The 16,142-nt window shown below is 35.0% G+C and overlaps 1 protein-coding gene across 2 annotated transcripts in view; it reads right to left on the bottom strand.

Annotated features, from left to right (window-relative positions):
* slc4a2b (solute carrier family 4 member 2b) overlaps window positions 1-16,142 on the bottom strand; it is a 46,230-nt gene that overhangs the window by 12,426 nt on the left and 17,662 nt on the right. Inside the window, exons 1-6 of one of the 2 annotated variants that reach the window (XM_082183653.1) lie at window positions 13,832-15,811; window positions 9,369-9,531; window positions 8,700-8,953; window positions 7,762-7,889; window positions 5,521-5,720; window positions 1,146-1,282 (exon numbers count right to left, since the gene is read on the bottom strand). In XM_082183653.1, coding sequence (XP_082039779.1) covers window positions 1,146-1,282; window positions 5,521-5,720; window positions 7,762-7,889; window positions 8,700-8,953; window positions 9,369-9,531; window positions 13,832-13,855 — 906 coding nt within the window. In that variant the 5' untranslated portion in view covers window positions 13,856-15,811. Of the gene's footprint in view, window positions 1-1,145; window positions 1,283-5,520; window positions 5,721-7,761; window positions 7,890-8,699; window positions 8,954-9,368; window positions 9,532-13,831; window positions 15,812-16,142 lie in introns of those variants that run through there. The other variant, XM_082183652.1, reaches the window with a different exon arrangement.

Consider the following 16,142-nt stretch of genomic DNA (forward strand, 5'->3'; position numbering starts at 1 on the left):
TGAAAGGGAAGAAGTTCATTCATTTTTAATCAGGTTCTGCCCCCCAAAATCCTCCTTTTATTTGTTGTGAAGGACAGCGGGCTAGTCAGAAATGATTGGAAATGCAGTGGGCGAGTCTCAATCTGGGAAAAAGGGCTAAACGCACTGAAAGAACTCATCAGGACTTTGTGAAGGCATCTGTAGAGACATCCGAAACCTAGCTAGTCTTGCGCATTACAAAAACTTTGTCTTAAAATCGCAGCCAGAGGGAATGGTGTTGAAAAATGTCCACAGAACTTTTAGCTTAAGCTTAAACAAGCGTTTATGTTGACTAAATAGAGACCACATTTCAATAGTGACCAGGATTCCCACAGAGTTTGATAAATCAATAACCATGACTTTTCAATAATCCTTCTGTGTTCGTTCATGATTACTGGATAAGGATTTATTTGATTAATTAAGGAGATTTTTTTTATATAATACTACTACTACTACTACTACTACTAATAATAATAATGGCCGATATATTAAAGCAGATAAATAATGGATTATTTCCTTCAGCTGAGACACTTCAGATGCACACTGTTCGCCATGATGGTTTTGAATTGCTTGAAATATGATTGGAATCACTACAAAAAAGGAAAAGAGCAACATGTGCAGCACAAGTCTGCCATAAAGGCTACATAAAATTATAATAAGAACATAATAGTGTGCTTGGGACATGGCATTTAATGGTGAGACTTATGTTTTTGTAATCAGGCTCTCAAAAATTATATTAAAATTGTTATTTAGATTTATCGGTTATCAGCTTTCAAATATAAAGAATTATCGGCCCAAATTTTCATATCAATGCAATCCCTATTGTTATTATATAAAAATAAAACAATATTTTTCTAAATAAATTTTAAATAATTCATTTAAATAATTTCAAGAAATTCCTTTCTTTTACTTTGCAAAATTGTAAAATATGTTTGTGTGTTAAAGCAGAAGCAGAAAGATGGACGTTAACTATAGAAATTCCCATGATGACTTTCCAAATTTGTATTAATAGACTTTTTAATCAATTTTATTTTTGGGAACCTTGTGTTCAGACTAGGTTAATACACTAGCTTCAACCAAAGTTCTCACATCAGCGAGTCAAACTCAGACTGTAGCACAAGTCTCACCTCATGTGGCGTTCGGTCCAGTTTGCGAGTGCGTGTGCTGGGTTCTTTGTGATCTTTGCTGATGTGCACCACTTGACCCTTTGTGCTTTTCCTGACCAGGTGTCGACGCACTCCAGGAACATCTTCAAAACGATGGCCTGGAAGAATTAAACAAACACATATATTATTTGTTAACATTGGTTAATCAATTAACCAACATGACCTAACACTGAGAAATATATTTCTTACAGCATTTATTAACCTTTGTTAATGTTAGGTAATACAAAATGTCCATGTTCATGTTAGTTCACAGTGCGTTAACTAATGTTAACAGATACAACTTTTGATCTTAAAAATGTATTAGTAAATGTTGAGATTAACATTATGATTAAATGCTCTAGAAGTATTGTTCATTGTTACTTCATTTTAACTACTTTAGCTAACAAATGTTAACAAATAAAACCTTATTGTGAAGTGTTTCTCAAATAATTGAGGAACATGTCCCAAAATTTTACTAGCAATCTAAAGTTTAGGGCTGGTAAGATTTTTTTTTTTTCTTAATGTTTATGAAAGAAGTCTCTTATGCTCACCAATGCTGCATTTATTTAATCAAAAACATTTACATTTTAAAATGTAATTTATTCCTGTGATCAAAGCTGAATTTTCAGCATCATAACTCCAGTGTCACATGATCCTTCAGAAATCATTCTAATAGGCTGATTTGCTGCTCAAGAAACATTCCTTATTATTATCAATGTTGAAAATAGTTGTGCTGCTTAATACTTTTGTGGAAACGATGATACATTTTTACTCAAGATTCTTTGATAAATAGAAAGTTCAAAAGAACAGCATTTATTTGAAATATCTTTTTTTTTTAACAAATATACAGTTTTTTTTTTTAAAACATCACCGATCCCAAACTTTTAATTGGTAGAATTTTTTTTATCAGATATGGAGATTAACCTGGAATTTATAATATGCCACATTCATGAATACTAAACATGCACTATGACTATACTATAAAATATATATATATTTTTTTTTTTTCAAATATGTTTTATTGAGCACCAGCCATACAAAGTGTACACAATGTGAAACAGTACTTATAAATATGAAAAAGTGCTCACATTTTTTCATTTTTTACTATAAAATATTTGATCAAATTTCCATGGTTTAAGATTTCCCCAAGGTGCATGTATTCCTCAAATCTGTCAAATAACCACACTCACTAGGTAAAATCATTGGCAGAGTTGAGAAGCAGGTCATCGTCTTTGTTCATAACAAGCTCATCAGGGTGAAATTACAGGATGGGCCAGTTGCCAAAGACATTCAGGGTAAAAAGGTCAGGGCGGGACCTGAAGGGGATTTGACTAATTGGGTGATTGTAGGAACAAACTCCAATCAAGAAAAGAGGCCAAAGCCTTTTCCCACACAGCTACTCTGAGCTGCAAGTTGAAACTCACTAACATTCTTAAGAAAACATCTAAAAAAGCGTTCACACCGACAGTGATTTGCAACAATCCTTAAACCGCTGATGATGCAACAAAGTCAAGCAGAGTGTATTTGCTTATGAACTGATGTGCCAAAATTTTATAGGTTAAATTAAATGGTAGACAGCAAATGTTTAAGTCCTGTCGTTGAGCATAAGCAGCAGATTGGCCGAATTACTGGCCAGTATAGGAAGACGGAGAAAGCTGATGGGGTATATTACAGGAACCGCTGATATACAACTGACGTCTGAGAAAGGTTTGTCTCTCTGGGGCACAAAAGACTCTTGCCGTGAAGCATAGCAGGATGCATGGTACAAATCATTTGAGAGACCATGAAACCAGTGAAAACTCGATCTTACAGAATCATGGATTTTAGTTTACTAGTGCAAAGTGCCCGTGATTTGATTATAATGATAAATTCTGCCAAAAAGAATAGTAGGCTACTAAACTGTGTATAAGAATCTTTATTGTTTAATAGGGGCCGATCGCCAAGACTTGAGAGAATCATTTTAACAAGTAAAAAAATGTTAGCCATTAATGTTTTGTGTGTAAATAAAATTGAAATAAAGTGAGACTCAATTTCCATTGTAATGTAGAAACAACATAAAGACAGTATATTTTTTTATAATTGTTTAATGGCATCTTTTTATGAATGAAGGCCAGTATCACTGATATTAATATAGCTACTGATGTTTCAATGAAAATTATTTTTTCCCAAAAAATTTTAAACATTTATTAGGCTTCAAAAAAATATAACAACTTTTAATTTAAGTGAACTTAAAACAATCCTCACATAAACCCATAATTAATGTCATATTTATCCTGTCTAACAGCTATGAAATGCACAGAAATTGAGGTTTTCAAACAGTCCGCACTGCATACATTATAAATTACATACTCTTTACTTTCATTTAAGGTTTTATTAAACTCATTTAAGACCGTTCTTGTAAGGATACTCAACAAAATGGACATTTGGGCATAAATGTGTGTTATTGTTCGTTCAAGCGCAAAAGAGAACCCGATAATCGGTCTGTGCGATACTGGCGCGTGTCTTTCTGTGCGTTATGTGTGTGTGTGTGTGTGTGTGTGTGTGTGTCTGTGTGTGTCAGGAGGACATTTACTGACAGCGCGTTCTCTTTTGTCTTGTTGCGCATGAATGGTTTAAAAGCATTTGCGTGAATAAGAGCGTGATAATATAACGGATGCTGCGTTAATTGCGTTAAATATTTGAACACGTTAAAACTGGACAAAAATTAAATCGCATGCGTTAACGTTGACAGCACTACTTGTCATACATTGCAACGATTTAACATAGCATATTCAACATCACATAACGTTAGTTACAGGCTAACTTCAGCGCGCATGACACAGTAATAACTTAGCATTGAGACCAGGCTATGCTTGAGCAAACAGTTTGTGAATAGGCTACTATGGCCGTGAATAAAATATAATATTCAGAAGTAAACAGTGTAGCTGACTTAATGTTTAGCTGACAGAGTGTTTATGTCAGAGTGCTTATATTTTTAAACCACAACCTTCTAAACATCTTCAATGTGTGCTTCTTTTACCGATATATTTAAAGATAAGTTTTGCATTTCTAATCCAAACAACGTCAAACTTGGCACTGCACTTACGGTTGGACTAACGGTTCGAGAGATATGCGAATAACAGCCACACACACACACAGACAGACAGACAGACAGACCTGTAATTTATAGATAGATAAGTGTCTTTACTGCCACTTTTGACCAATTTAATGCAGCCTTGCGGAATAAAAGTATTAATTTATTTTAAATAAAAATTCTTACTGACCCCAATCTTTTAAACAGAACTGTACTCTATATTCCAGCATTATATTTAGCATTAGCCTTTTATCCAAAGGAATGTCAAAAGGGTTTTAAAAGTCAATCATCCACAAAATCCATGAATGCAAAGTCATTGTTTATATTACTGGTGAATTGAAGATGGCAGCTTAGACAGCTTCATTTTAAAAGGTATTGAGTTACTGAGATTTCAGACCCAGATTCTTCACATAAAATCCCATTAGCTGGTGGGCAGGTCTTCATGGAAAGTTAGAACAGGATAAAGAAACCAAAGGGATAACAGCATTATTTCCCTCTGAATCATTTCTTCAGGAATCTAGCATGTTTGGAATCAATTAAAGGAAGGATAGGTGATTTGTTCCAGAAGCATTTTTTTGTTAGGCTGGTTGAAAGTCTCTTTACATCCTGATAGCAATCAATAAGTTAAGTAGTCTAAATGTATTTATATGTGTATATATATCATCTGTGGAAGCTGTAGGACCATAAAATGTCCGTCCAATCATTGCCCTTGTTCCGTTCCATCAGTCACCGAGCACCACAGCCTTTTACAGTTCCTCCTGAACCAAAACAACGAGCTTATGCTACATTCACGCCATAACTACTGTACTTTGGAAGATATGGAAACCAGTGACTCGAAATACTCAGAACGGTTTGTGACTCAAATTCAATGTCAACACTATCAACCCCAAAATGAATCTGCAGCAGTCAGGTGGTACAGGTCAGGGCTCTTTATGTTGTTTATGTTCATTATTATTGTAATGTTATGTGCTTTGACACATGAGGTAGTTTAACACCGTCTCTTGCGATGCTTTTGTTTGCTCCTTGCTGTGTGTGTTCGTGTGTTTTGGAGGAGGCGTGGCTTTGGAGACGCTCTGAAGGGAGGGTGGGATCTTATGCTTTCAAAGCTAGCTCGCTATTGCTAGCCTCTCTGAAAATTGCCTACCCTACCTTTAAAGTGAAATAGAAATCATTCTTTATGCATTTATTGTTAGTTTGGGCTTGTACATACCTCAAGATTTCCTATTATAGCAGTTATTCACCAAACCTGCAAAAGCAAGGTGGAGATGTGCATTAAAAACTCACTTTTAATGCCATCCAGGTCGGCCGAGGCCAGGGTCCGAGCCTCAAACTCATCAGTGGGGATCCGCTGGTATTTGGCCTGCTCGGTCCCCGTCATGTTGCCCGTGCGACGTCTCTCCTGAAGGTCGTAGCTGCGACTCGACACACGGGGCAGAGAGCTGGGCTCAGTGGCGCTAGGGGTCGGAGGAGCAGGTTCAGGCGTTCTACAAGAGACAAAATGAGACCATCATCAAACCATTAATACAACGTTTTTTTTAGTCTTATTAATATTTTGAATAGGCTTTTATTTTTATATTTTGAGTAAAATTTTCAGTCATTTCGTTGTTTTTTACGTTTTATTTTACTTTTTAAATAATGATATTTAGGTACAATTTTTATTTCAGTTTTAAAGGTACTTTTATACAACTGCGAACAAGACTAAAATCACTGTATTCTGCTGCCAGGCCACTAGTTGGCAATGTCACTTTGTAAAGAAACACTACGCGCTTATTGTTCAGTCTCACGTAATACGCATGCACATGACATCACAGTTTTCACAAATTCACGTTTTTGTGGTTTACGAGACGATAATGGTCTCGTTTAAAAAAACGTGCACTTTGAAACCCGTTTTGTTTTGTAAGTTTGCATTTCCAAAATGCCATTATCGTGTAAATGAATGGCCAAAACACATAAAAAGTTATCTGTTTTTAGTTTAAACAATGAATTATTTTAGTGCTTCAGCTTCAACTTCAATTTCAGTTCTAATAGCAATTTTTGTTTAGTTTAAGTTTTCCAGGTAATATTTATATTTTAGCTTCATTTCCATTCAAATAAATGTTTTAATAGTTTTAGTTAACGATAATAACCCTGATTATAAACATGCAAATCTCTTTGAAAAGTCCACAAAAGGAGAAAAAACTGCTTTGTGCTCACAATTTTTTTTACTATGATAAATATCTTTTGGTAGCTTATTATTACTTAATAAGCTCAATAACATGCAGACAAAATATTGCATTTTGTCTGTCCACAACAAAAAATAAGATGCATGTCACTAAATTGCTTGAAATACAATATAACTTAGCCATGAATACTCAATCATAACTTCAGTAGCTCACTATAGATAATGCGCAACTTTTCTTATGACATAAAATCTTCACAGATTTACAGATTAATTGAAAAGTATTTTGCAACAAATACAAAATATTCTTGAGCACTTACCTTTCGTTTAAAATGACTCGTTTTTAAAAGCTTATTAGACCAAAAACATCAAGGACAAAATCCCTGTCATTGTTAATGTTACTAAAGAACAGAAGAAAACAACCTGCTGAAATTATATTGACACTGAATCCTGTTGTTTGTAAAGACACTCCTGCATTTAAAAGATGAGAAAGCAGAAAGGAAAGGTGGAGAGCGCTTTATAAAAGCAAAGTGCGGTTGCTAATAGCAACGGGTGAATGATGTAGACAGCGGTGATGGAGGTCTGGAGAGAGACTGATACCCTGCTGGTCTCTGAAATATCTCGTCCTAGGTAACGAACAGGGTGTGCTGTGCACTGGCATCTAATGATTCAATTTACAGTAAACCAAGAACAGAAAGGCGGACACAAGCTGAAAGTGCATGCTTTATAGCTTGTGCTACGCAACCTGCAATGTCCACCACTTCAGCTGAGCAAATAACAAAACTGAAGACACTGAGAACTTCCCTTAAAAACAATGGTGACACAGTTTCCAGCAAAATACCACAATTACACAAAAACTTTTCCAGGTCGCATTTCACAACAAAATTAATGAAACAAAATTGCATGAAGTGCATTATTTTCTCATTTTCATGCTCACTCAAAAATGAAAATTCTGTCATTTACACACGTTGTTCCAAACCTGTATGAATTTCTGTCTTCTGCTGAACACAAAAGAAGATATTTTGAAGAATGTTGGAAACCAAACAGTCCATGTTCCCCATTGACTTTTATAGTATGGGAATCTAGTATAGTATAGTTAATGGGGTCCATCAACTGTTTGGTTACCCATGTTCTTTAAAATATCTTCTTTTGTGTTCAATGTGCTCAGAAATTCATACAGGTTTGGAAGAACTTGAGGGTGAGTAAATGATGACAGAATTTATAAGCATATTTTCACTAAACGCGTAAAAGAAAGAAATTCATACAGGTCTGGAAGAACTTTAGGGTGAGTAAATGATGACAGAATTTATCAGCATATTTTTACTAAACGCTTGTTGCATTTGGAAAGCTAAAGCAGGCGGACTCACTCAGTGGATGTGCTGTCCTGGGGCTCCGAACACACCGCAGACGAGGGGACGATCAGGATTCCTCGTGCAGGGAGAGGATCTGAAGTCTCAGGGGTGGACACATGAGGGTCATCATCGGACACGAAGAACTGGACAAGAGATAAAAAATTACAGAAATAATGATAAATCTATTATATTGAGTAATTAACCTGAATACGGGTTTGTGTTCTGAAGATGAATGAAAGTCTTATGGGTTTGGAATGACATGAAGGCGAGTAAATGATTTTCATTTTTGAGTGAATTATCCCTTTATGTTTACAGAGTATCCATTTACACTAAGTGCAAATAGCCCGTTTTGTTGGCAGAGGCTATTTACACTAATTCCACCCATATTTGACTAGTTGGGCCAGAAAAAAAGTACAAAAAATGCAGCAGCAGCAATGGCGTAGGGAGTAAGGCGCATTATAGATACTTTTTGATGCCTTTTGCCGAACTCGTTGTTCTCCCTTTTCCCATCGCGTATCAGATTGGAAAGGCATTTATTTTCAATAAATATTAAGAAAATATGCGAAAAGGGGAATTAAAGTGCCTAAAGGATATTTAATAATAAAGTGTTTATCAGGTAGGGTTAGGTTTAGGTTTAGGAAGGACAGCATTTATTTAATTTACACTTATGTTATTATTTATTTATGTTATTACTGCATGCTGTTTTAAAATGTAATAAAACAATGAGGTGCAAATAGTATCTAACTAGGCTACTACTTACACGTATTGCAAAGAAAATACTGCTATTTTTACATAGTGTAAATAGTATCTATCATTAGGCGCTGCCTTACGTTTTTGCCAGTATTTCATATTGCTCATAATTGTCTTGGATAAAGTTCATTAGATGGAAGAGCTTTCACTAAATTAATAAGACATTCAATTAAATCATACATATAGGATATGAATCTGGTTACCTGAACATTGTCTTTCCTCTCAGCATCTGTTGTGAGAGTTGGGGTGGCGCTCTGGCCTTCCGAAGCTTCTTCCTCTTCCTCCTCCTCCTCATCTTCACCCTCCTCGATGGCCAAAGCACCGCTGGGGCTTGAACACGCTCTGTGCTCTTTACTGCTGCTGCTCCTCCTCCTCTTCCTCCCACTCTTCTTCCTCCTTCCATCTCCCGGGAGTTTGGACAGAGGATGGTGGATGTGATGGGAGGAGTGACGGTGATCTGAGAATGATTACAGCTGAGTTTCAGTTCTGCATTTTCACATTCATGGCTTCCAAACTATTTTCATGTGAAAAATTGTCAAATTGGAATATTTTATTTCGAAACAAGGAAACAAGATTGAAACATCTTGTGAAATGTGCTCCTGTGACAATGTTGTTATTACTAATACTTTTGTATATTACAACTGTACTATTGCTGGCTCCACCATAAAAAATTTATATGGATCAATGTATATATGTGATAAAAAAAATAAAAATCACAAATATATATACACACATACACTGTAACAACACTTCAAAAGCATCGAAAAAAGAAAGCATATTTAAAAAAAAAATAAAAAAATAAATAAATAAATAAATAAAATAAAATAAAATAAAATAAAATAAAATAGGGGTGCAAAAGGATGTGAACTTACACTCAAAATCATCCTCATTGTAGGTGCGGTGCTGGTCGCCGGGAACTCTGGGAGGGGGGCTCAGAATCTGCTGGAAGCGCTGAACACCTAATGCTTTGTTCAGGTCACCATCCTCCTCTTCCTCCCTCTGTGGCACTCGGACAGATGAGGTCGATGACTCGGGCTGGAGGACGACACACAGGATGAGGTCAATGAGGAAAAATGTATTCAAAACAAGCATCAAATCAAATAAAAAAGCAAAGTAAAATAAATGTATATTTATAGTATGTTTTCCTGATGGCCAACTGTTCCCGGTGGTGCAGTAACAGTATGAATCCTGCTATTAAGAAGTGATAAATCTCTGCACTGCTAACAGCGTCCTTAAACGATCACTAGAGGGAGTCATGGTCAAAAGCATTAACCGTCACAGAACACCACGCCGAGTTAAATGAACCCTGTCAGAGTTCCCACTGATCCAGATTCAGTAGTAAATCTCTTTCTAAATTAAATGGGAATCATGATATAATGTAAAACAAATGCAAACACTAGAGGCTTTACAGCTCATTGGTGTGCTTACTGCAATAACATGAGCAAATATCCTCAAGTCAAAAACAAGCAATCTTATTAGCTACACCTCAATGGAGCGTTCTCATTTGCTCAATAATCACCCAAACAAACACATGGAAGGAGACAGGGATCAAACTAATTCACTGTAAATCATAACCTGCAATATCTGTCATTTTGCAAATTCACAAAATCTGTTTCCTACATGCAATACAAATATCTGACACAACAAACCTTTTCCATTCAAAATTCCTTGCAAAATCAATAAAAAAAAAATGTTTGATTAACATCTCATCTAAACCTGTTCTTGCACGTCCACAACAGGAGAGGTTTGCGTCATCTTCCTACTCATGTGTCCACTCACACGGTACATTACACAAGGAGAATTTCTGCCATTCAGTAGTGCTAGATATTGCATTTATATGACGTATGCATGGATTCCACGGCACACAAAGACTTTATTGTTTGTGATATATCCTTCAGTGACTAGAGTAACTGGTCATCAGTTGGTCTGGACTAAGTTACCGTGCCAGCATCAATTTTCTGTAGGACATCACCTGGGTCTGATGTAGGGCTGCAAATACATTTTATTTTATTTTATGTGCGGAATCAGATGCATTCCCCAACAAAATGTCCCCAATCATTCTAGAATGAATTTCCCCCAAATTTAACTATTCAAGTCATCCTCAGAAAATTGCTGCAATTTTTAGATTGCAGAAAAACATATTGCCATTTTTTTTCTTTTTCCTGATTAAAATAAATAAATAAATAAATAAATAACTGATAAAAATGTCTCTTTTTCTTTTACTGATAAAAAAAATAGTGATTGAAATTTAAAGTGTGATAATAATAAAAAAGGTTTGCTGTGCTTGTTTGTAGGGCTGCACAATTTGGCATTATTATTTAAATTTAAAAATTTAAAATTATTAAATTTGAATAATTTTATACTAAATATATATAAAATACTAAAATATAAAAAACTACTACCACTACTGCTACAACTACTACTACTACTAATAATAATAATATCATAATTATACCTTAATGGATCATACAATAGTACTATTTTACTGTAAAATAATAATAAAAAGAGTATTTAAGACAAATATATATTTTTTTTTATTTTTTTATCACATTGCAACTGTAAATTTACAATACTAATACTTAATGATGGGGTATATTTTTTTACATTTTCAATAGTTAAACAATGTTAAATGTTATTTTGACCGAAACCACTGGAGGCCCTTAAAGAATAGAAGAGTAGACATTTTTAAAATAAAATAAAATACAAATTACATTAAAATAAAATAAAATATAAAAATTAAATTACATTTAAATAAAATTAAATAAACTAAGTAATGATTTTGGTATTAGTTTAATAAATACTGCAGTCCTAGTCTGACAAGTGGTTGATCAAATGGTCCTGGATAACAGCAATGACCCAAGTCACTCAAATCATTGAAACCTTTTCTTTTTCAAAAAAAAAAAAAAAAAGAGAACATAAGAGTCTGCACATGCTAACTAGAGTCCACCAATGTAAAGCTTACCATGGTTGCTAGAGCTGGCGAAAGAATCAGTCAGTGCTCACAGAGCTGTGCAGAAGAGCTCATGAGAAAGACGTTCTTCCCGTATGTCCTCAAGAACAACAAAGTGAGAGAGAACTCATTGTGTTCTCGCTGTCATCGGAGGGCTGTTAGTCTTTCTCCACAGGGCGATTAAAAACAAACACGATTTGGAAGAAAGGCGCATGGTTTCGATTGTTCAGAACAATATAATCTCCTCAGCCACACTTCAACATTTTCCACAGGCAAATATTGACACTCTCCAGAAAACATCCGTCATCTTATGGTTACCTTGCGTCGCCGAGGCTTCAAATCTGCTTTCATTCGTTCTGAGACTTTACGTGGGCGCCTTAAATGCTGTTATTGGCATGTGGGAACAACAGATTGACCAGTCTCAACCAAATCTTCTGAGAAAAACCAGTTACATTTGGTTTTATACAGTTATACCGACTTTCCCCAATTACACAAAGGCGATTTGCGCTTCGTAACATCACAGGACAAAGATTATACACTTGAAAGTCCCATTAATAGTCTTTGGTGCTTTGGCTCAACTTATGACTTAAAACCATAAAAAAACAAATCTGACTCATTTCAAAGATTGTGGGTAAATCCCTTAAAATGACATTGCTTACATGTTTATACTATGTATCCTTAAATACTATGCATTTATTTTTTTTACATGTTTATGTACCACTAACCACCAGCCTGTACTCTCAATTATGTAATACAAATAAAAAAAATTAAAAAACCATAAAGAACATGTTATTTGAAATAACATAAAATCTAAACAACCTTAATTTATTTCATTTCAGCTTGTTGCCAAGATAACATATTTTCATTTAGTTTAACTTGATATACAGTACTAAAATTAAATTAATAATATAGAGATTTAAAAGAAAAAAGAATAAAATGACAAACACAGAACAAAAGCACTAAACATTTAACTAAATTAAATTGAAAACAAGATATAAAATTAAATTAAAATATTAATAAAAATTATAGCGTCTCAATGATACTAAAAAAAACCTTAATTTATTTTTATTTCATATAGTTTCCAATATAACCTATTTTCATTTAGTTTAACTTGATATACTAAAATAATTACAACTAAAATCAAATTAATTATTATATAAACATTTTAAAAAGCTAATAAAAATGTCAAACACAGAGCCAAAAATCACAAAAAATTATTAAAATGAAAACAAAACATAAAATAAAAACTAATTAAAAATATTAATAAAAACTGTTATAGTGTCTCAATGATACGAAAACAAAACACTGTTATAACTCCTATCATCCTGTTATAACTCCACTGTTATAACTCCTATTGGTTAGACAAACTTGTTAGTAGACGAAAAGTGACAAATCAAAGTTTTCCTCAAAAGACTTGTGGTCAATATCAACCCACAAGAAATACATTTTCTCTACAGTGAAATCACACTGAGGTTTGGCTCTTTGCCCAGTAATGGACGCACACATACGACGTGAACCAATGCTCACAGACCCACAATGCTCACAGACCCACAATGCTCGGAGACCAGACCCACAATGCTCACAGACCCACAATGCTCACAGACCCACAATGCTCACAGACCCACAATGCTCGGAGACCAGACCCACAATGCTCACAGACCCACAAGGCTCAGGCCAACAAGACAGCGAGCTGAACCCAAAGTAAACCATATAATGTCCCACAAGCCCACTCCAGAGAAGCGGTGGCTTACATGGCAGTGCAGCGTCTCCCATGCAGCATTATAGAGTCAGTTCACACAAAGAGCCAGTGGCCAAAGCAAAGTCTCCTTCACGCGAGCGCATGGCCAGCGAGAGATTAGCCGCACAGATCTGTGAGGTTTCTGAAATCCCGCCGACTCAGCAAGACACGCGTGCAACACAGGAGGGAGCGTTATGGAGAGCTGTGGGTACAGAGCTGCAAATCTAGTTTTTACATGCATCTTATAACGTTAAGAGTACTATGAAGCCCTATATGCTGACTTTTAACAAAATGCAGTACTGTATAAAATAAGCTAAACACTTAAGATAGCAATATTACTTTTTGCACGATATGAATCACATATGTGAGCCTTGATAACTTGTAGAAAAACCTAATTTTAATATTTACTCAAAACGATGAGGCAAGATCCACCAGTCCTCAGCCTTCCAAAATTACCCTTCTCTCAAACTTAATTTGCCAAGTATTGATTGACAAGAACTGACCACGAAATATTGCAAAAAATGCATCAACAACAACTCATATCAGAGGGCCATAGACTATTATGCAACATACCACTACGATGATGTATGGTCATCCTCAACAGGTAATGCATTTAATACTATAGATAATTTAGATAAATGACTGACCGTAAACGTGTACAGGAAGTCCATTGGTCATCTATCACGTCTAAACACGAGAGGGTGTCCCACAGAGCGAGAAAAATAATCTATTTTTCAAAGCAAATCTAAAAGATGAGCAAACAGAAGCTGTACGCTGCTCCGCAACCTGTCGTCACGTGACCTCAGCAGGAAGAGGATATGGAATAACCCACTTTCGCAATACCAGGTCTCGTTCGAACTCCAATCGCTGATAGTTTAGTCTTCCCCCAAACACACCCCTCCACATCCACACACCCAAAACCAGAAGTCGTGTCTTTGGGTTGATCATTAACCTTATGGGTCAACAGCTGCCTGCCATCAAGAGGCCAGCCAATGTCAGTTAACCAGTTATGCTCTGTACTTCTACTGAATTACACTAACTGGCAATGAGAAATTCATACCTATTGGGACATAAAATATAGGGATGCACCGAAATCTCGGCCGCCGAAAATCATTTACTGTTCACTGATCCGCTACGCTCTGCTCACATGCTCTGATAATAATAACTTTGTAGGACTATTCATTATTTGGATAATTGGTCAAAAAAGTAAATCTGCTAAATCTGATTCTGTTGCATAGAACTGAATAAAGTATATATATTGATATTTAATGTAAATATATTGTCGGTCCAATTTTAGTGTGTTACTTTCAATAAAAATGTTGATGTATTTTTTTATTTATTTTTTATTCAGTATCATTAAAATTCTTGAATTTCTTTAAAAAGTCTTATATTAATACAAAACAATACAAAAAAAAGCTATAAAAAAGGAGAGTATTTAAATGATTCATGCAAGGTGATTTACCTAATTTACTGATATTTGCACCATTTACTGCCCAAAAAAAGAAAAGAAAAAAAGTCTTAAACCAGACGCTAAATTGTGCTGAAAATGATCCAGCTGCATCGGTATTCTTTAATTTGCATGTCGTCAGTAGATCACGCGCAGATCCCATCAGTGCTTTTATTATTGCGCTCTAATGTTAATTTGCCCTCTTTAGTAAATCTGGCACCTTGAGTTTTAAAATATCTGTTTTTTAACAATATCGGTTTGCAAATTGGTTTTGAAGCTAAATGATAAAAAATAAATGCTTCTGTGTCAATAAAAATGCTAATGGAAAGGATCAAGCACACCGACAACTATTTGAACTGCAGGCCCAACATAGTGAAGCAGAACTAGACTGAAGAGACTGGATTTGTGTCGGAAGGGAGCTGGCTCTTTAACAGCAAAACCCTGGGAACGCTGACTCAGCAGTGTGGGTTTGGAGAGGATGCAAATCAAGTCACACAAAGTTGCTGCATATCACTGCAAACAGCTGCAGGAGAAAGAAAAAGAGAGTCAATTTTGCGGGTGAGAAGGTCTTTGAGTTTCCTTCGAGTTGCCTGAGTGAGTTTTATAGTATCTGTTAGTGATACTGGGCCATTAAAGACAGACCGCACAGATAATTACAACGCAGATGTTTGTTTAGGAAGTCTGCCTGGATTTAAAAGCTGTACTCTTTCAAAGAATAAAAAAACATGAAAGATCTTTCTCTTGTAGAAGATGAGCACAAAAAGTAAGTGAATGAATGAGGCCACTACAGATGGAAATCTAGGGAAAAAAATATTAATAAATGTGCACATATACTTTACAAAAGAGAACCAAGATTTTTTTGGATACTATGGTTATACCATTAAATACCAATCAATTTCTCCATATTTATTGGCATCTTTTTATAAAGTATTAGCTTCCTTTACCCTTACTGCAGTCCTAAAATGTCCATACTTTAGTATTGTGCAAATAAAATGCTTAGTTTACAGTTTAAATTGTTACATCTCAGCATATGTATATATCAATTGCTATAAGTATTTGTATTATTAACCTATATCATATGTAAATCTCTTATCAGCCATTTAAAAAAGCCTTTTTGATCAGTTCCTATGGGAGAATCATGTAAATCCCATGGTAATTATTCAATATGTTGCATGAAAAAAAGTATATACATTATATATACATACATACATACACACATACATACACACTACCAGTCAAAAGTTTGGAATAAATTATTTTCTTTTTATGTTTCTTATGCTCAAAACAGTAAAACCAGAAATATTTTAAACTATTGCTATTTAAAATAGCTTTTGCTAATAGGCAAGGCAAGGCAAGGCAAGTTTATTTATTTTTATTTATAGGATAAAGAACATGTAGTTCTACTTAAATGTCCTTATAAACTTTCCTTGCCTTATTTAACTATAGCATAATCCCGGCTTAATCTAAGCCCTGTCTGTGAAACCGGGCTTCGAACCAATGAAGCACTTGAC

This window comes from Leuciscus leuciscus (assembly GCF_965113295.1).
Source record: "Leuciscus leuciscus genome assembly, chromosome: 11".
Classification (NCBI taxonomy): domain Eukaryota; kingdom Metazoa; phylum Chordata; class Actinopteri; order Cypriniformes; family Leuciscidae; genus Leuciscus; species Leuciscus leuciscus.